This window comes from Tamandua tetradactyla, chromosome 8, assembly GCF_023851605.1.
Source record: "Tamandua tetradactyla isolate mTamTet1 chromosome 8, mTamTet1.pri, whole genome shotgun sequence".
NCBI lineage: Eukaryota > Metazoa > Chordata > Mammalia > Pilosa > Myrmecophagidae > Tamandua > Tamandua tetradactyla.
The window spans coordinates 66,855,591-66,877,460 of record NC_135334.1 but is presented as its reverse complement, the minus strand read 5'-3'; the positions used below and the strand labels follow the sequence as shown (position 1 = coordinate 66,877,460).

General features: G+C 36.0%; 1 protein-coding gene across 2 annotated transcripts in view; it reads right to left on the bottom strand.

The window, feature by feature from the left end:
* Positions 1 to 21,870, bottom strand: part of INTS4 (integrator complex subunit 4) — a 209,721-nt gene that overhangs the window by 15,931 nt on the left and 171,920 nt on the right. For both annotated transcript variants that reach the window (XM_077113469.1, XM_077113471.1), the window contains 4 exons: positions 19,215 to 19,308; positions 8,382 to 8,462; positions 5,936 to 6,066; positions 2,473 to 2,532 (listed from right to left, as the gene is read on the bottom strand). In XM_077113469.1, the coding sequence (XP_076969584.1) occupies positions 2,473 to 2,532; positions 5,936 to 6,066; positions 8,382 to 8,462; positions 19,215 to 19,308 (366 nt within the window). The remainder of the gene's footprint in view (positions 1 to 2,472; positions 2,533 to 5,935; positions 6,067 to 8,381; positions 8,463 to 19,214; positions 19,309 to 21,870) is intronic.

Genomic DNA, 21,870 nt, shown 5'->3' with positions numbered 1-21,870 from the left:
TTCTGTTTTCATTTTATTTCTTTTTCTGAATAGATGCAAATGTTCCAAGAAATGATTATGATGATGAACATGCAACTATGTGATGATATTGTGAATTACTGATTTTATATGTAGAACAGAATGATCAAAACAGGAATGTTTGCATTTCCTTTGTGTTTTTTGGTATTTAAATAAATAAATAAATAAATAAAATTTAAAAAGCAACTGCTCTTTTTTATTCATTTAAGGCTGAGCTCCAAACATCTTCCCAAGGTGAGAAAAGTGATGAACAGGGAGGAGACCTCATGACTCATGACAGAGATAGACACACACACAGTCAGATAATTTATGCCTTACTGACATGAACATCTTAAGAGTCTCTGTGTACTGAATAACCATTTCTCTCTTCATTTATCTTATTCTCCTAGTGATTCTGTGGTACTTGAGTTATTTTCATATTACATGTTCGTTAATTTTAAAATGTATGTTTTCTATCTCCCAAGTGCCAAGTACTATTCTTTGCACAGGGGGGCATAAATGTAGGAAAAGAGAAAAACATACCTATCTTCATGGAGCTTATATTTAAGTGACAGGAGCACTGACATTCAGAGATAAACGATGTTGCACTGAGGCTCAAAGAAGTTAACTTATTCACAGTTCTGACTGATTCTGCAGTGCTTCTGCCTTGTACAAGAGGATAATAAAAAAAAAATTGGGGGGGAGGAGCTGATATGTGTTCAGGGAATCAAAGGCTGAATTAGGAAAGCAGCCTGTCACCTTTCCAAAAAACAGCTACAACCCAACTAGATAAAAGCAGACTCTCTAAACTAAAGAATCTCAAACCAAAAGAAAGTCATAAACTTAAATGAGATTCTAAGCCAGGATCTTTTTTTCAGTTTTTAATTTTTTTTAATAAAACCAATCAACATACAATATGAATATGGCTACTGGTGTTTCTTGAAGATGACTGCTTTCACTATGTGACTGTGTGATTGTGAAAACCTCGTGTCTGATGCTCCTTTTATCTACCTTATTGACAGATGAGTAGAACATACGGAATAAAATAAATAATGGGGGAACAAATGTTAAAATAAATTTACTAGATTGAAATGCTAGTGATCAGTGAAAGCGAGGGGTAAGGGGTATGGTATGTATGAATTTTTTTCTGGTGTCATTTTATTTCTTTTTCTGAATTGGTGTAAATGTTCTAAGAAATGATCATGATGATGAATATGCAACTATGTGTGATTATATATGTAGAATAGAATGATCACATGTTTAGAATGTTTGCGTTTGTTGTTATATTTTTAAAAAATTAAAAAATTAATTTAAAAAGGTCATAAAAAATATCCATTTGCTACTAACAAAAAAAAAATTAAAAAAAGAAACATAGCTACTGGAACACAGCTCTACATTTTCAGACAGTTCCCTCCAGCCTCTCCATTACATCTTGACTAACAAGGTGATATGTATTTAATGCGTAAGAATAACCTCCCGGATAACCTCTCAACTCTGTTTGGAATCTCTCAGCCACTGACACTTTATTTTGTCTCATTTTTCTCTTCCCCCTTTCAGTCCAGAAAGTTTTCTCAATCCCTTGATTCTGAGTCTCAGCTCATTCTACGCTTTCCGTCCCACATTGCCAGAAAGGTCCATATCCCTGGGAGTCATGTCCCACATAGAGAGGGGAAGGGCAGTGACTTTTAAGCCAGGATCTTAAAGAACCATGCCAGCTTTTACCATTTATAGAGAGTACCACCTGCTATTAAGGGTGGTACTGCACCCCAGTCTTACAGAATGTTATCAATAACCAAATGGAAAATAAGTGAGAACTGTTGTCATATGAACCTCAGGTATGGTTAAGTTCATGCGGGTAGGAACAAGGGGTGGAAGAAGTATTTAAAATCCTATAAATGTCTTCCTTCCAATACTATATAACCAGCACACCACATATCTGGTACCACCTTGACTCCCACTTCTGTACCAAGCCTTCCCTTCCTCTACTCAATCTGTCTTAACTTATTTGCTTTATAGAGAACTCTTGAGGAAACATATATAGTCTATAACATAAACATTACCTCCAGAATTATGGAACAGTGGTTTATAGATTATGGAGAAATGCAAGTTTAAGAACAGTGCTGAGAAAAACAAGCAAGAAAACAAGGTGTGATTTTTCACCAAAAGGGACAGAATTTATGAGTTTACCCACACAGTAGTTGTCTTGATAGTCTAGTCTAGCCCAGTGTTGAATCCAAATGATCCTGGATATTTTTATTACTCAACTTTACATTTACTTTGAAGCTCTAACTTCTTAAGGAAGTTTATTAACCATTAAACAAAATGCCTAAATTGAGGTACACTTCTACAAGATGTTAGCCTGGCTACATGGGCTAAACCAGGAATTCTGGCTTTTGGTCACTCTTGTTGTCCCATAAGTGCTACATCCCTGCATAATTAAGATTTGATAAATCAGAAGAATGATAAAATACTTACCTCTGAAAAAAGTCCACTTCCTGTAAAAATTTTTCACACATACCAAATAAGGGGTCAAGTCTGTAGAGAAGAAATACAAAACAATAATTATATATAAGTCACTTATGAAATCTGCAGAATGAGTTATGAGGACCAAAGTCCCAGAAACCTGAGTCAACATGACAAGAGAATGAGTCTATTTACTCTATAAAAAAGATCAATGTTGGGAGGAAATATCTGTTAGGACTCCCAGGTTTGATTAAAATACTGTAGGGCCCATCAAGATCAACAAATTTTCAAAATCAAAGACTATCACAGGACACACATGGCATAGGACAAGAACTACAGCTCACAGAGGGTTGCACTGTCATGATGCTCTTTTGGGGGAATCCTTGAAGCTGTTGGGAATTATTATCTTTGCACCTGAGTGGTTACCTATGAGATCAAAGATGCAAGATTTAGAGATTTTGGACTATATGAATTAGTGCCTCATGTCCCGTAAGTGCCAACAGCTCTTGTACAAACCCAACGGCACAGCTTCCTGTGTCCAACAGAGGATATGCCCAATTACAGGAATCACTGTACTCAATAATGCCCTAAGGTATGGCATCTGGATCAGATAATTACAGTTAATTTATAATTACTCCCAGACTAGACACAGCTTAGCACTCAGATGATTTTACCATAAAAGTGTTGCCTAATAACATAGTTGACAAACTACCTTCATCACATTTTCAAAGAACAGACCTAGAAATTTAACCAAAGATCAAATTCTTATGCAGATGTAGAAGAGCTTTTGTTACTCCTTTTCCTACAGACAAAGAATATGCTACTTCTCTCTCTTGGCTTACTTGACCAAGTAACACTGCAAACCTATGTAATCTAGGCAACATATTAAGCTAAGGAAATACATTAAGCATGCAAAATTTATTTTTGATCTTTGTGCATTTTCTATTTCTTGTATGGTAATTTCTGCATGAAACGTCTCATTTATTTCCATAAATGTATTATTCATTGGAGGATTTAAATTCTTGTCAAGAGAAAACAAATATTCCTCCCTCATATAAAACACATAAGAGAATGGTTTCAAGGTTGGTTTAATCTTTCTACTGAAACCACCTCTGGACCAAGCAACATTCATGTGAATTCTTTTCCTAAAAATATAAAGGTACCATTTGAAAGGTTCTTAACTCTGATAAAACTACAAGAAGTGGAAATGAAATTTACAATGAAGTCAATCAAGGGTTAAGGCCAGCCAAGCAGGGGCTTGAAGGAAAGAAATTGGGCCAAGCAGTGCCACTTTTTGGCCTACTTTCACAGACCCAGTATGGGGAGTTTCCAAGCACTTAAACTCTCCCCAATCTCTACAGAGCAGGTAGCCTCACCCACATGATGCTCTGGAATGAGGCAAAAAGAACGAGGCTCATTAAGGAAGGTTAAATATTGACTACAATTACTGGAGAAGCCTACACCAACTACCAATTTAGTCTAAATTTTCATTTAAAAGTATGCAGAAGTAATGGAAAATTAAGTGTATGAAATAATCAAGAACTGGAAGGGAGACCAAGTACCTTCAATAAGATAAAAGACAAGGCAAGAGAGCAGAAAAAACTTTTCAAAATTCAGTGAGGTTTAAGAGATTTGAAAGGATATAGAATTGCTAAAGCAAGATTAAGTCCTACCAAAAAAACTGCAGACAAGAAAGCATGCTTAGAAATAAAAACTAATAATGAAATTAAACTTAACATAGTCAATGGATAGTAGAATGAAATATGAAAATTCAAATGCTGAATTAAAAGACTGAACTGAGGAATTTACTCATAATTTAGTATAGAAGAACAAAAATTAAAATCATGGGAGATGCAGATAAGATATAGGAAAAATAGATCCAGAGGATCCAATGTCCAGTTTAACAGATTGGAGTGGCTGGGAAACATAATAATCAAAGAAATAATGGAGGAAAAAATCTCTGAGCTGAAAACAGAGGTAAGACTTCAAAGTCCTAATGAAGGACCAAGTACCATGCAAAGTGCTTTTACATGAAATGTCCCAGCAAGAATACCAAAAGAAGATACATACCTAGACATATCTTAGTGTAATTTCAGAATTCTAAGAAGGAAAAGAAAACTGTACAGCTTTGAGCCAAAAAACATAAGCTACTTACAAAGGAAAGAGGACATGACTGACAACAGACATTTTAACAGCAACATTAAATACTAAAAGGCAACATATAAGACAAAGAAATTTAAAAAGGGCAAACAAATATGGTGCCAAAAAAACATGGGAGGCAAGTTGGAACTAAATAATTTTGATATTGTAGTTTTAATACAGATTAATATAAATTTTAAGAAAGGATTCTTAAAATAAAAGATACATTATGAACAGAATGACAATAGAAAAAATAAAAGCACACTAAAGCTTTCAATTTGATTTTGAACACAGAGAAGTTACCACAGATTCTGTTTAATTTTTTATGCTAACAAGTAAATTCAAATGTTTACTATTAATGTCCCAGATAGTATTATAAGGGCTTTAGATATACAACAACCTCAGACAGATGTAGGTACTACTACTGTTCCAGTTTAACTGATGGGAAACAGATAAAGTATAAAATTTGAACTCAAGCAATGGGGCACTAAAGCCCTCTTAACCACTACTCTACCTCTCACCTGAATAGATGAGAATTAGGGGACATTTAGCTTTGAACAGGCAACCAGTTATAGAAGTACTCAATCGCACTCAATTATATTAGATCTATGATACCATCACTCTTAAGATGCATCTAAAGAAACACTTTCAATCAAATTATGGCATACCATCAAAATATCTGATTTCAGAGATGGTAATTTCCATTATCAGAAATTCTAATAGCTACCGTTCTATTGAACTCTTACTATACCAACTACCATGCAAAGTGCTTTTACATGTAATGTCCCATTTATTCTTTGTAGAAGCAGATGACACACAGATGTTATCATCATCTTCATTTTACAGATGGGGAACTGAAGCACAGAGAGATTCATAATTAAACAACTACTAAGTTGGAAAAGACAAGATTTTAAGCAGGTAGCCTGACTCCACGGTACATTTTCTTAATTTGTCTATGCTACTTGAGAGAAACCTTACTAGTCTCTTCAGCACAGATAAAGTGCTCCTGGCACTAAATTCTTAAAGAAATCTACCAAGTGGGACCATACAAAATGTCTATGTTACCAGATGGAATCTTATGTCTTACTGTAAGCAGTGAGAGCCACCATAGGGTTTCTAGTAAGGGAGAAAAATGATCAAATATCCAGAGATTTAATCTGATCGAAGAATAGAACTTAGAATACCTGAAAAAATGAATAGATTGCATATCCCTTAGCTAATCTTTCATAAATATCACTTCATTTATCATTACTCTTAGTGTGATCTCTGAATGCATCTGACATGTATTTGAAAGGAAAGGACTATGCCATCCCTTTTGGCCAGCCCCACATCTTACCCTCGAGTAGTTCGTGCTGTTACTATAAGTTGCAAGGCTTTGGCCTGCAGCCTCATGTGATGTATAATCACCACCTGTTTATTCTCCACACCACTGTACAAGAACTCCATTTTGTAGGTCTCTTCCATGATCTATAAGAAAAAGTTGGTAACTATTAGTAGCAAAAATATCAAAATAGTCTTACTTAAGAGCAACATAGAATTCTATTAAAAGGTCTTCTAGGTGAAACTCTGAACTGAGAGTATTTTTTATAATTCCTATGTTTTAATTCTGAACTGAGGTTTTTAAATGCCTATGCTCTAAGTGTTGAGAGAAATTAGTATAGTATGTCTGGTAGTTAGGTTCAGGTGTCAACTTGGCCAGGTGAATGTGCCTAGTTCTGTTGCTGTGGACATGTGCCAATGGTATGGGAACCTCATCTGTTGCTCATTACATCTGCAGTTGGTAAGAGGCATGCCTGCTGTAATGAATAATGTTTGATTTAATTGGCTGGTGCTTAAATGAGAAAGCTCAACGTAGCACAGCCCAAGCAGCTCAGCATACCTCATCTCAGCACTCGCAGCTCAGTCCAGGCCTTTGGAGATGCAGAAAGGAATCACCCCGGAGAAAGTTGTTGGAACCCAGAGGCCTGGAGAAAAGGCCAGCAGAGATTGCCTTGTGCCTTCCCACGTAAGAAAGAACCTCAGAGGAAAGTTAGCTGCCTTTCCTCTGAAGAGCTATAAATTAACTAAATAAATCCCCTTTTATTGAAAGCCAATCCATCTCTGGTGTGTTGTATTCTGGCAGCTAGCAAACTAGAACAGTATGCATGCCTTGTGAAAAAGCAAAACAATCTGGTCATAAAATCATCTTAGTTGATGATGTGAAAGTTGTGAAAGTTTAATCACTGATGAAATTGTAATGCACTGCTTGTTACCCTAAATCACACTCACTGTGCTGTGGGAACAAATGAATATATACTATGCATAGAAATAACATACCCAGGGAAAACCCTCAAGAATTAAGGATCAGAAAGTAAGATCCATTACATACTTACATGTACATATATACATACATACGTACATACATACAATCCAGACAGACTATTCAGAGGGCCTGGTTTATCTGAAGAAACATAGGTTTGGAGAGGGAATAAGTGCAAAAAGCAATCTATACAACCTCAGCCCAAACCCAGTACATCTTCAGCTCTTTCTCAATTCTGTGCAAACCATCTACTTCCATCCAAATGATACTTCTCTTCCCCGTTCCGTCCCTGCTTCCCTTTGGAGGGTCAGATAAATGGCTCCAGGCTCTCCTACTACTAACAGTAAGACACATTATTTACATGGTACCTCAGCTTCCCTATTTTTAATTAGGAAAGTAATTATACAAATGTCAAAATCTAAAGGATTAAATCAAGCATGTAAAGGGCTTAGTATACAGTATCTGGTATAAAAGCAATGATAATTTCATTCCCCTCTTCCTTCCAAATTACTGTTCCTTTGTGCCATCACAACCCAGGTAGTGGTGATAGTTATTAAGGTCTGTTTTATTATGAAGCCATATAGCAGGTCTGAAAGGAAACCTGGATGAAGTGAGAGGTCGGGAAAAGTAGTGGAAAGAAAACAGACTGGGTATCAGAGGACTTAGGTTCAAATCCAGACTCCAGTACCTACATACAGCTCTATGAATTTAACCTTGTGGAGCTTTAATTATCTAAGACTCTGTAAAAGGGACTTAAAACTTAAATTTATCTTGTGGGGTTATTGTGAGGGTTAACTAGTATAATAAACTTGAAATCATTTAATGAACTATAATGTAACATTATAGTCTCTATCATTAGCATTCTACTCAGTCATAATCATTGGGTCATATATAGATTCACTATTGCAGAACACGACAAAGAATTCACAAAATTTCAACACCTAAGAACAAAGGGAAACTATTCAAAGCTGAAAAGGAATGAACTCAAGGCAAATAAAAATAAATACTACTTAATGAAGCTAGTGAAAACTTTTGTTAACCTTCAAGATATGGTACAGGCCAAAAATATATACAACTTCAAAATGATTATAGCTAAATTTTCAGATGAAAGATTCATGATAGTATTTATTATATTTTAATACATCTAGAATACAAACTGATAATATTTTAGAACACAAAACAATCCTAGAAATCATCTAATTTAAATTCCAGCATTTTACAGAGAAAGAAAAACCCAAAGAGGTTAAGAAACCTGGCTCAATATTCCCCAGCAAATTAATGGCAAAACAAAGTCAAAACAAAGTCACTGTCTAATTAGGCTACTTCTCGTATCACTTACTTTTTAGTAAGTAAGATGCTTACCAGATGCTGAACTTAGGGAAGCCATAACAGCGTCATGAAGTCATATGAAGGCCTTTGGCTCTGACATGGAGGAGACAACTCCTGGGCAAAGATGTATCAGAAAAGGTTTTGGTAAGCTTACCTGTTTTGCTGCTGCTGAGGCCAAATCACTCTGCTTCAAATACAAAGGGGCAGCTACATTCCACAGCTTTTCCTGCAAGGCCTACACAAACAAACCAGGAAAAGTCACAGAGACTGGGCTATCATTTCAGATTTACATTTTCATTTTGTCTTGAGAATCTATCCTGATCAGGACATACTCTCAATCAATTCTTTTTTTTTGTATGCTGTATGGCGGGGATCAAATTTCATTCATTTTCCATTTGAGTATTCCCTCATTGCAGCACCTTTGCTGAATTTCTGTTTATTGGGTTTTTCATTTGTTTATTTGCTTGTTTGCTTGGGAGGTGCATGGGCCAAGAATTGAACCTGGATTTCTCGCATGGCAGGCGAGAATGCTACCAATGAACTACTCTTGCACCCCCTTCAATCAATTCTTTTATACCAGTAAGTCCTACCTAATATGGGAAAAGAGAAGACCAATATACTGGGCTTACCCATTCAACCCAATTACTGGCCCAAAGTCCCTAGGTCCCAGACTAGAGCTTGGATGCAGACTGCAGGAGCCTTGAGGGATTCACTAAAATATTTGGTTTGCTTGGGAAGCGCATGGGCCAGGAATTGAACCTGGGTCTCTCGCATGGCCAGTGAACTACTCTTGTACCCTTCTCAATCAATTCTTTTACGCCAGTAAGTACTACCTACTATGGAGAAAGAGGAGGCCAATGTACTGGGCTTACCCATTCAACCCAATTACTGGCCCAAAGGCCCTAGGTCCCAGACTAGAGCTTGGATGCAGATTGCAGGAACTTTGAGGACTAGAACATTTGGGCAAGACAGCTTCCTAGGTTTGGAACCCTTGTTTCCCCTCTTCCTGGACTACAGTTCTTATTTCTTTGCCCCTATGCTCACTATAATTTGAATAACCCTATCACCTTACCCACATATCCAAACTAAAAATCAGGGAGCTTTCCTAGATTCTTCCCTCTCTCAATTTCTCTACAGTCAAAACTATCACTGAGATCCACACATTTTACTCTCCTCCTATCTACCCACATGGCTTCATCTCTCATCAAAACCTCTGCTTTAGTCTCTTATTTCGGGGGTCCTTCTTAATGATAATCTAATGACATTACAGAAAGCCTAGAATAACACTGTTCAATAAAAATATAAAGGAAGCCACCATTGTATTTTAAAATTTTCTTGTGCCCGTATTTAAAAACATAGAAAGAAATGTGAAATTAATTTTAATAATATACTTTAATCTCATATTTCCAAGATACCGTCATTTCACCAAGCTATCAATATTTTAAAAATTATCCATGAGATAGTTTACATTATTTTTTCATAGTAAATCTGGTGTGAATTTTGCAGTTACAGCATTTTAATTCAAATTAGCCACATTCGAAGTGCTCAATATTCAAATGTATCTGGTGACTATCTTATTAGACACTGACAGGGGGAGGCTATAGAAAATCCTAAATCTAAAGAAGATCTCAACACACCAATAGCAAGTGAAGACATTGAAACAACAATCGAAAACCTCCCAACAAATGAAAATTCCAGGAGCAGATGGCTCACTAGTGAATACTATCAAATATTCAAAGAAGAATTTACATCAATCTTTCCTCAAATTCTTTGAAAAATGTGAAGAGGAAGTCAGACTTCCTAATTCATTCTTTGAGGCCAACATCATTCTAATATGAAACCCAGATAGAGACATCACATGAAAAGAAAATTGCACCCTATTATTCCTTATGAATAGAGATGCAAAAATCCTCAATAAAATAACCAGCAAACAGAATCTAACAGCATATTAAAAGGATTACACACCAGAACTAAGCAGGGTTTCTCCAAGAAACAAGGGTATTCCTTCAACAAAAGAAACCCAACCTAATAGAATGAAATTAATAGAATGAAAGAAAAAAATTACATCAAACTCTCAATTGATACAGAAAAAACATCTGACAAAATCTAGCACCATTTCTCGACAAAAACACTCAGGAAAAAAATAGGAATAGATGGGAAATTCCTCAACGTGAAAAAGAACATATATGAAAAACCCATAGCAAACATACTCGAAAGGGAAAAACTGAAACTTTTCTCCCCTAAGATGAGAAACAAGACAGGGATGCTCACTTTCACCAATGCTATTCAACATTGTACTGGAAGTGCTTTTTATTTCCAGAAAAGAAACAAAAGGGATCCAAATTGGAAAGAAAGAAGTAAAACTCCGTAATCACAGATGAAGAAAAATCTACAATAAAACTACTAGAGCTAATGAATTCAGCAAAGTACAAGATCAACACAAAAAAAAATAAGTGGTGAGAACAGCTACTAAACAAATAGAAACAGTACAGAACAGCTCCCGGAGCCACGACAGAGAACAGAAACACAGAGTACCCCATTCTGGAACGGCTGAACCGGCTAAGAGAATCTGCTGCGGTGAGGTACCCGAGAGGCGCACGCTTCCCCGGGCCGAGGCGGCTGGCGGCCGGAGCCCCTCCCTCCCTCCTTCCCAGGCCAGCTGAGAGATTTGGATCGGCGGTCCCTCAAGCCGTGGCGGCTGGCGCCCCCCCACACATGCAGCTTCCCGGGCCGGCTGGGAGATTTGGATTGGCACTCCCCTAAACCGCGTCAGCTGGCGACCCTCCCCCACAGCGAGAGTCTTCCAAAGTTAAAGGAGCCACAGCATCTTTTACTAGTGGGACTCGCAGACAGACGAGCACCACATACTGGGCAGGATAAGAAAAACAGAGCCCAGAGATTTCACAGGAAAACCTTGCAACCTGCAGGGTCCCACACCCAGGGAAATCTGATTAAATGCCCAGACGCCAGCAAAAAATAACAAATCACATCAGGAAAGTTGAAGATATGGCCCAGTCAAAGGAACAAACCAACAGCTCAAATGAGATACAGGAGCTGAGACAACTAATTCTGAATATACGAACAGAAATGGAAAACCTCATCAAAAACCAAATCAATAAATTGAGGGAGGACATGAAGAAGACATGGGCTGAACAAAAAGAAGAAATGGAAAGTCTGAAAAAACAAATCACAGAACGTATGGGATTGAAGGACAAAGTAGAAAAGATGGAAAAAAACAATGGAAACCTACAATGGTAGATTTAAAGAGACAGAGGCTAGAATTAGTGAACTGGAGGATGGAACATCTGAATTCCAAAAGGAAACAGAAACTATAGGGAAAAGAATGGAAAAATTTGAGCACGGGATCAGGGAACTGAATGATAATATGAAGCACACAAATATACGTGTTGTGGGTGTCCCAGAAGGAGAAGAGAAGGGAAAAGGAGGAGAAAAACTAATGGAAGAAATTATCACTGAAAATTTCCCAACTCTTATGAAAGACCTAAAATTACAGATTCAAGAAGTGCAGCGCACCCCAAAAAGAATGGACCCAAATAGGCGTTCTCCAAGACACTTACTAGTTAGAATGTCAGAGGTCAAAGAGAAAGAGAGGATCTTGAAAGCAGCAACAGAAAAACAATCCATCACATACAAGGGAAACCCAATAAGACTATGTGTAGATTTCTCAGCAGAAACCATGGAAGCTAGAAGACAGTGGGATGATATATTTAAATTACTAAAAGAGAAAAACTGCGAACCAAGACTTCTATATCCAGCAAAATTGTCCTTCAAACATGAGGGATAAATCAAAACATTTTCAGACAAAAAGTCACTGAGAGAATTTGTGACCAAGAGACCAGCTCTGCAAGAAATACTAAACGGAGCACTAGAGTCAGATACAAAAAGACAGAACAGAGAGGTATGGAGAACAGTGTAGAAAGAAGGAAAGTCAGATATGACATATATAATACAAAAGGTAAAATGGTAGAAGAAAATATTATCCAAACAGTAATAACACTAAATGTTAATGGACTGAATTCCCCAATCAAAAGATATAGCCTGGCAGAATGGATTAAAAAACAGGATCTTTCCATATGCTGTCTACAGGAAACACATCTTAGACCCAAAGATAAACATAGGTTGAAAGTGAAAGGTTGGGAAAAGATACTTCATGCAAATAACAACCAGAAAAGAGCAGGAGTGGCTATACTAATATCCAACAAATTAGACTTCAAATGTAAAGCAGTTAAAAGAGACAAAGAAGGACACTATCTACTAATAAAAGGAACAATTAAACAAGAAGACATAACAATCATAAATATTTATGCACCGAACCAGAATGCCCCAAAATACGTGAGGAATACACTGCAAACACTGAAAAGGGAAATAGACACATATACCATAATAGTTGGAGACTTCAATTCACCACTCTCATCAATGGACAGAACATCTAGACAGAGGATCAATAAAGAAATAGAGAATCTGAATATTACTATAAATGAGCTAGACTTAACAGACATTTATAGGACATTACATCCCACAACAGGAGGATACACCTTTTTCTCAAGTGCTCATGGATCATTCTCAAAGATAGACCATATGCTGAGTCACAAAGCAAGTCTTAACAAATTTAAAAAGATTGAAATCACAACACTTTCTTGGATCATAAAGGAATGAAGCTGGAAATCAATAATAGGCGGAGTGCCAGAAAATTCACAAATACGTGGAGGGTCAACAACACACTCTTAAACAACGAGTGGGTCAAGGAAGAAATTGCAAGAGAAATTAGTAAATATCTCGAGGCGAATGAAAACGAAAACACAACATATCAAAACCTATGGGACGCAGCAAAGGCAGTGCTAAGAGGGAAATTTATTGCCCTAAATGCCTATATCAGAAAAGAAGAAAAGGCAAAAATTCAGGAATTAACTCTCCACTTGGAAGAACTGGAAAAAGAACAGCAAACTAATCCCAAAGTAAGCAAAAGGAAAGAAATAACAAAGATTACAGCAGAAATAAATGAAATTGAAAACAATAGAGAAAATCAATAAGACCAGAAGTTGGTTCTACGAGAAAATCGATAAGATTGATGGGCCCTTAGCAAGATTGACAAAACGAAGAGAGAGGATGCAAATAAATAAGATCAGAAATGGAAGAGGAGACATAACCACTGACCTCACAGAAATAAAGGAGGTAATAAAAGGATACTATGAACAAATTTACGCTAATAAATACAACAATTTAGATGAAATGGACGGGTTCCTGGAAAGACATGAACAACCAACTTTGACTCAAGAAGAAATAGATGACCTCAACAAACCAATCACAAGTAAAGAAATTGAATTAGTCATTCAAAAGCTTCCTAAAAAGAAAAGTCCAGGACCAGATGGCTTCACATGTGAATTCTACCAAACATTACAGAAAGAATTAGTACAAACTCTCCTCAAACTCTTCAAAAAAATCGAAGTGGAGGGAAAGCTACCTAATTCATTCTATGAAACCAACATCACCCTCATACCAAAACCAGGCAAAGATATTACAAAAAAAGAAAACTACAGACCAATCTCTCTAATGAATATAGATGCAAAAATCCTCAATAAAATTCTAGCAAATCGAATCCAACAACACATTAAAAGAATTATACATCATGACCAAGTAGGATTCATCCCAGGTATGCAAGGATGATTCAACATAAGAAAATCAATTAATGTAATACACCATATCAACAAATCAAAGCAGAAAAATCACATGATCATCTCAATTGATGCAGAGAAGGTATCTGACAAGACTCAACATCATTTCCTGTTGAAAACACTTCAAAAGATAGGAATACAAGGGACCTTCCTTAAAATGATAAAGGGAATATATGAAAAACCCACAGCTAATATCATCCTCAAGGGGGAAAAATTGAAAACTTTCCCCCTAAGATCAGGAACAAGACAAGGATGTCCATTATCACCACTATTATTCAACATCATGTTGGAGGTTCTAGCCAGAGCAATTAGACAAGAAAAAGAAATACAAGGCATCAAAATTGGAAAGGAAGAAGTAAAACTATCACTGTTTGCAGACGATATATTATACATCGAAAACCTGGAAAAATCCACAACAAAACTACTAGAGCTAATAAATGAGTACAGCAAAGTAGCAGGTTACAAGATCAACATTCAAAAATCTGTAGCATTCTATACACTAGTAATGAACAAGCTGAGAGGGAAATCAAGAAACAAATCCCATTTACAACTGCAACTAAAAGAATAAAATACCTAGGAATAAATTTAACTAAAGAGACAAAAAAACCTATATAAAGAAAACTACAAAAAACTGTTAAAAGAAATCACAGAAGACCTAAATAGATGGAAGGGCATACCGTGTTCATGGATTGGAAGACTAAATATAGTTAGGATGTCAATCCTACCTAAATTGATTTACAAATTCAATGCAATATCAATCAAAATCCCAACAACTTACTTTTCAGAAATAGAAAAACCAATAAGCAAATTTATCTGGAAGGGCAGGGTGCCCCGAATTGCTAAAATTATCTTGAGGAAAAAAAAAAGAAGCTGGAGGTCTCGCGCTGCCGGACTTTAAGGCATATTATGAAGCCATAGTGGTCAAAACAGCATGGTATTGGCATAAAGATAGACATATCAACCAATGGAATCGAATAGAGTGCTCAGATATAGACCCTCTCATCTATGGACATTTGATCTTTGATAAGGCAGTCAAGCCAACTCACATGGGACAGAACAGTCTCTTCAATAAATGGTGCCTAGAGAACTGGATATCCAAATGCAAAAGAATGAAAGAGGACCCGTATCTCACACCCTATACAAAAGTTAACTCAAAATAGATGAAAGATCTAAACATTAGGTCTAAGACCATAAAACAGTTAGAGGAAAATGTAGGGAGATATCTTATGAAACTTACAATTGGAGGCGGTTTTATGGACCTTAAACCTAAAGCAAGAGCACTGAAGAAAGAAATAAATAAATGGGAGCTCCTCAAAATTAAACACTTTTGTGCATCAAAGAACTTCATCAAGAAAGTAGAAAGACAGCCTACACAATGGGAGATAATATTTGGAAATGATATATCAGATAAAGGTCTAGTATCCAGAATTTATAAAGAGATTGTCCAACTCAACAACAAAAAGACAGCCAACCCAATTACAAAATGGGAAAAAAGACTTGAACAGACACCTCTCAGAAGAGGAAATACAAATGGCCAAAAGGCACATGAAGAGATGCTCAATGTCCCTGGCCATTAGAGGAATGCAAATCAAAACCACAATGAGATATCATCTCACACCCACCAGAATGGCCATTATCAACAAAACAGAAAATGACAAGTGCTGGAGAGGATGCGGAGAAAGAGGCACACTTATCCACTGTTGGTGGGAATGTCAAATGGTGCAACCACCGTGGAAGGCAGTTTGGCGGTTCCTCAAAAAACTGAATATAGAATTGCCATACGACCCAGCAATACCATTGCTAGGTATCTACTCAAAGAACTTAAGGGTAAAGACACAAACGGACATTTGCACACCAATATTTATAGCAGCATTATTTACAATTGCAAAGAAATGGAAACAGCCAAAATGTCCATCAACAGACGAGTGGCTAAACAAACTGTGGTATATACATACGATGGAATATTATGCAGCTTTAAGACAGAATAAACTCATAAAGCATGTAATAGCATGGATGGACCTAGAGAACATTATGCTGAGTGAGTCTAGCCAAAAACTAAAGGACAAATACTGTATGGTCCCACTGATGTGAACCGACATTAGATAATAAACTTGGAATATGTCATTGGTAACAGAGACCATCAGGAGTTAGAAACAGGGTAAGACAATGGGTAATTGGAGCCGAAGGGTTACAGACTGTGCAACAGAACTAGATACAAAAACTCAAAAATGGACAGCACAATACTATCTAATTGTAATGTAATTATGTTAAAACACTGACTGAAGCTGCATCTGAGCTATAGTTTTTTTTGTTTGTTTGTTTGTGTTTTTTGTTTTTTCCCTTTTTTATATATTTTTTTATTTTTTATTTTTATTATTATTTTTTCTCTATATTATCATGCTATATCTTTTTCTGTTGTTTTGCTAGTTCTTTTCCTAAATCGATGCAAATGTACTAAGAAATGATGATCACACATCTATGTGATGATATTAAGAATTACTGATTGCATATGTAGAATGGAATGATTTCTAAATGTTGTGTTAGTTAATTTTTTTTTAATTAATAAAAAAAAAGCCATTTACTTAAATTTAGCTTGAAATTCTAGTGATAAATGAAAGCAAGGGGTAACGTATGTATAATCTTTTTTTTCTGTTATTGCTTTATTTCTTTTTCTGAATTGATGCAAATCTTCTAAGAAATTATGAATATGCAACTGTGTGATGATATTGAGAATTACTGATTATATATGTAGAACAGAATGATATATAATGTTTTTGTTTGTTTTAATTTTTTAAATTAATACATAAATTTTTTTTAAAAAACCAAAAAAAAAAAGTGGTGTTTCTGTATACCAGCAAGAATCTAAAAAGAAAATCAAGAAAACAATTGCATTTGTGATAGCAACTAAAAGAATAACATATGTAAGGATAATTTTTTTTCTTTCTTAGAGAAGTTGTGGTTTACAGAACAATCTTGCATAAAATACTGGATTCCATACACAACCCCATTACCAACACCTTGCATTGGTGTGAAATATGTTACAACTGATGATAGCACACTTTCATAATTAAAATCTAGGGTTTAACTTAGGTTCACTGTTTGGGTAATGTACTTCCACGGATTTTTTTTCAATTTTTAAAATTCTGTTACCATATATACAATCTAGCAATTTTTTGTGCCAGTTTCAAACGATTTATGTACCGTAGAAAAGCCATGTTTTAATTCTAATCAGTCTTATAGGAGCAACAGTTTCTTCTAATTCCTGTTCAGCACTATAGGTTGGAAACTTGATTATGTTAACTCCACAGAGATGTGACTCAATCAGTTGTGAGTATTAAGCTTGATTAGACAGAGACATGTCTCCACCCATTCTGCATGGGTCTTGATTAGTTTACTAGAATCCTATAAAAGAAGAAGTATTTTGGAGAAAGCCACAGAACGCCACAGAACCATAAAGCAGAGAGTCCACCAGCCAGCGACTTTTGGAGATGAAGAAGGAAAATGCTTCCTGTGGAGCTTCATGAAACAACAGGCCTGGAGAGAAAGCCAGCAGACACTGCCATGTGCCATTCAGCTGAGAGAGAAATGCTTCTTCTTGAACCAAAGTATCTTTCCCGGATGCCTTAGATTGGACGTCTCTATAGACTTGCTTTAATTTGGACAACTGCACAGCCTCAGAACTGTAAACTTGTAGCTTATTAAATTTCCCGTTTTAAAAGCCATTCCATTTCTGGTTTATTGCATTCCAGCAGCTGGCAAACTAGTACACCTTTCTGTATTCACATTCACATATATATTTCAGTGCTGTTAATTGTGTTCACAATATTGTGCTATCATCAACCATCATCTACTTCTAGGAATAAACTTAACCAAGGATGTAAAGGGCTTGTACATGAAAAACTATACATAAATAAGAAAAGAATTTAAAGAAGACCTAAATAAAAAGAGAGATAGCCCATGCTCATGGGCTGGAAGACTTAATATCATTAAGATGTCAACACTACTTGAACCCATTTACAGATTTAATGCAATCCCAATTAAAATTCCAACATCCTTCTTAGCAAAAATAGAAAATCCAAACATCAAACTCATATAGAAGATTCAGGGGCCCCAAATACCCAAAAACATATTGAAAAAGAAGAACCAAAAAAGAACTTGCCAATTTGAAAACTATAACAAAGCTAACAGTAATCAAAACAGTGTGGTGTAGGTGCAAGGACAGATATGTAGACCAACTGAAGTGTAAGTGGAGAAATAACTTATACATCTATGCCCAATTTTGACAAAGATACCATGTCTACTCACAGGTTAAGTACAGATTCTTCAACAAATGGCACTGGGAAGGAAAATCAGATATAAAATCTAAAAGAATAAAAGTAGACCCCAATACCTCATACCATACACAAAAATTAACTCAAAGTGGATCAAAGACTTATATATGAAAATTAAAACTATAAAACTCTAGAAGAAATCTTAGGGGAGTATCTTCAGGACCTTATATAAGCAATGGAGTCTTAGATTTTACACTGAAAGTGTAATAAAAGAAAAAAATAAATTGGACTGCATCAAAATTAAAAGACTTTTGTGCATCAAAGAACACCATCAGGAAATTGTAAAGACAACCGATAAAGTGGGAAAAATGTTTGGAAACCAAGTATCTGATGAGGGTTTGATATCCAAAATATATAAACAACTACTGTAACTCAACAAAACAAAGACAAACAACCCAAACAAAAAACTGAGCAAAGATCTGGAATATACATTTCTCCAAAGAAGAGATAAAATAAGCACATGAAAAGAGCTCAACAACACAGGCTATGAGGGAAATGAAAATTAAAACCGTAATGAGATAACACTTCATATGCATTAGAATGGCCGTTACTTTAAAAAGAAGAAGAAGAACAGAAAATAACAAGTGCTGACAAGGATGCGGAGAAATAAGAACCTCAATACATTGTTGGTGGAGGTGTGAAATGGTACAGCCACTGTGGACAACAGTTTGGCAGTTCCTAAAAAACTTAGATGGTGAAACTGCCATATGACCCAGCTAATCCCACTTCTAGGGATATACCCAAAAGATGTGAAAGCAGAGACTCACAGACATCAAATATGACATGAGTTAGAATTTCTTTAATTAGAGACAGATAAAATTACACTGAAGAGTATATAATTCCTCCATTCCTAAGTGGTGACATAAAAAATTAAGTTTTTCCACTTATGACCTCAAATACTGCTAGTTCCATTAGAGTACATTTGTAATAACACAATCATAAACACAGTGGATCACACCCAACCTTGATCAGAAGAAGCTGACACTGAAGATAGGTAGCAGAGAAATCAGCTACTCCTGCCAATTCAGACTGAAGTTCTCCAAGTCTTTGCAGATCCCTGTAGTAAATAAAACCCCAAACCAAACAGAATAAGCATAATGGCATTTATATCAAAGTACTTTAGCATTTTACACCTAGTAAGTTGGTCATGAATTTTAAATTATAATAGCCTATGCTGCAATGGTTATAATGAAATTGGTACACTCACACTTTGATAGCAATTTAAGTTCATACAATCCTTCTGGAAAGCTAAACTGTGTACTATGTTATATAAAAGCCACATAAATGGTCAAATATTTTGACCAGTAGCTTTATAATAAAAAGTAGTGCTAAAAGAAATACTCAACAAAAATGAAATCCTTTATGCCCCATAATGTTCATTGTTATAGACTATTATACTAAAAATCTAACTATCCATTAATAGAGGAATTGTTAAATTAATTGTGGTACATCCAGTCAAAGAATATGCTGCCACCAATAAGATATATGATATCAACTATATAAGAACTTTATATACAGGAGAAAAATACAGCAAAGTGGCATTTTTAGATTGTGATCTTAGGGTACTTTTAGTGGCTTCTCCCAACCATGCTTTATTTTCGAAGTTTTTTAATTCAATAAAAAACATTTTTTGTATCATCAGAAAGAAATATTAAAAAAAAAAAAAAAGAGGTATTGTGGTGGACACTGCTGGTTGTCTACCCAGTTAGCCATTCTGTACTTCATCCTTACTAACTGAACCCTGATTTTGTTCAGAGGAAGGAGTCCCAAATTCAGTTCCAGATTAAGCCTGACTGATCTATATCAATTAATACATGTCATCCCCCCTGGTTATATGACCTAGGTTGGCCTAATTAGTCCAAATGAAAGGATTTATATTCCATCCTTAGAGTATCCAATTTTTCTCTCAAACTCTCTTTCTCACTAGACTGAACAGAAATGCTTATAGCCCTGACTGCCATTAGCAGCTATGTTATAACTATAAGGGAAATTAACCTTAAAATAGATAAAACCAATGCTCATGACAAGTAAAATCCAACGAGATGGAAAGAAACTGGTTCCTTATTGATCTAAATAAGCTGCTTGATCATACCACAGCTAGGATGGTGCTACCTCTTATTTTTGGTCATATGATGAAACAGCCACTTGTAAACTAGTATGAGATAAGGTTTTCCAATACACTGCACTTAAAAGCATCCTAACTGGATATAGTTATAGATACAAAGACTGCAACCATAGAAAAACACATCTGCCTAAGAACTTGGAAAATGGCACACATTTTCTGGGATTACTGGTGATATAAATTTCCATTTTTTAAATAGTTAATACATATGTAAAGTACAGAATTCAAAAGGTACTAAACGATATACAATTAAATTAGTCCTCCTTCCTATTCCTGTGCCCTGCTACACAGTACGCCTTCTCAGAGGCAACCAGCAATACCAGTTTCTTTTCAATCCTTCCAGAGTATGCTATGTATATACAAAAAGTATTAGTTTTTCTTCCCATTTTTAATTTTTTCTTTATTATTGTAACAAAACACTTTCAAGACTGGTCATTCCTGGGAAAGGAAATGGTAACTGTGGGAAATGTGAAGATTTAGATACCAGACTGTTCCAGGACTGCCATAATATATCAAGTTTCATAGCAGTCTGGACTAAACAGTCATGGGACTAAGCTCCTCCCCCTAATCTCATGCTCAATGGGAGATTTGCCTGCTAATTCTGCCTCCTATGAATCTTAATGCCAGAAAGGAGATGCTCTGGAAATGGGCACAAATAATCTTTTCCTAGAGTGAATTATCCTCAATATAACTGTCAAGAAATTTGTATCTATGGGTTTTATGGCATCTCCTGTGAATTTGGACAGTTAGAGTTGGTCCTGAAGACCCTGCTCTCCCATAAGAACCCAGCATAATGTAAGGCAAGACCCTGGACTAGCCGACCACATCTGTGAAATACTATTTTGGTGGCCAGGTGGTCTCTTTTTCACATCTCTGATGTCTCTCTTATAGAACATAGTCCTGCATCATTCTAGTTCTGAATCATTCCCTTTCCAGGAAGATTCTGCCTTTTATTACAGTTACAAGGAACATGGACCAGCTGGCTATACATTAGTTGACTGCCTCTAGGGGTTGGGTTATTCTGCAGCTCCTTCGGTTGCTTCTAGTATCACAACCCCTGGACTATAGCATCTGTTTGGAATTTGACAGAACAAGATGCAGTCCACCCCCACTTAGCTGTGGGAATTCAAAACTACTGTACAAACAAAAATAGAAACTTGCTAGCCCTGGGCAAAATCTTCTGTCTCAACAGTTCCTCTCTGTACCTCTTTACCCCACCATCCTTAGGAAGTTTTGGTTTAACACCCTCGGGATATATCATATTGCATCTCATTTATTTGCTATTTAAATATTTATTTGTGAACTACATCAAATGCAGATGAGATAAAAACTTATTTAAAACCAGATATGTTGAGCCACATTTCCACAAATGTGATCTGGCAGGCAAAAGGGCCGTTCTCAGGAACACACACACTTAAGCAGTCCTCAGTTCACATCATGGCAATAAAATGCATTTTTAAAATATTACAAGTTTATATATATTGTGATTATTTTAAA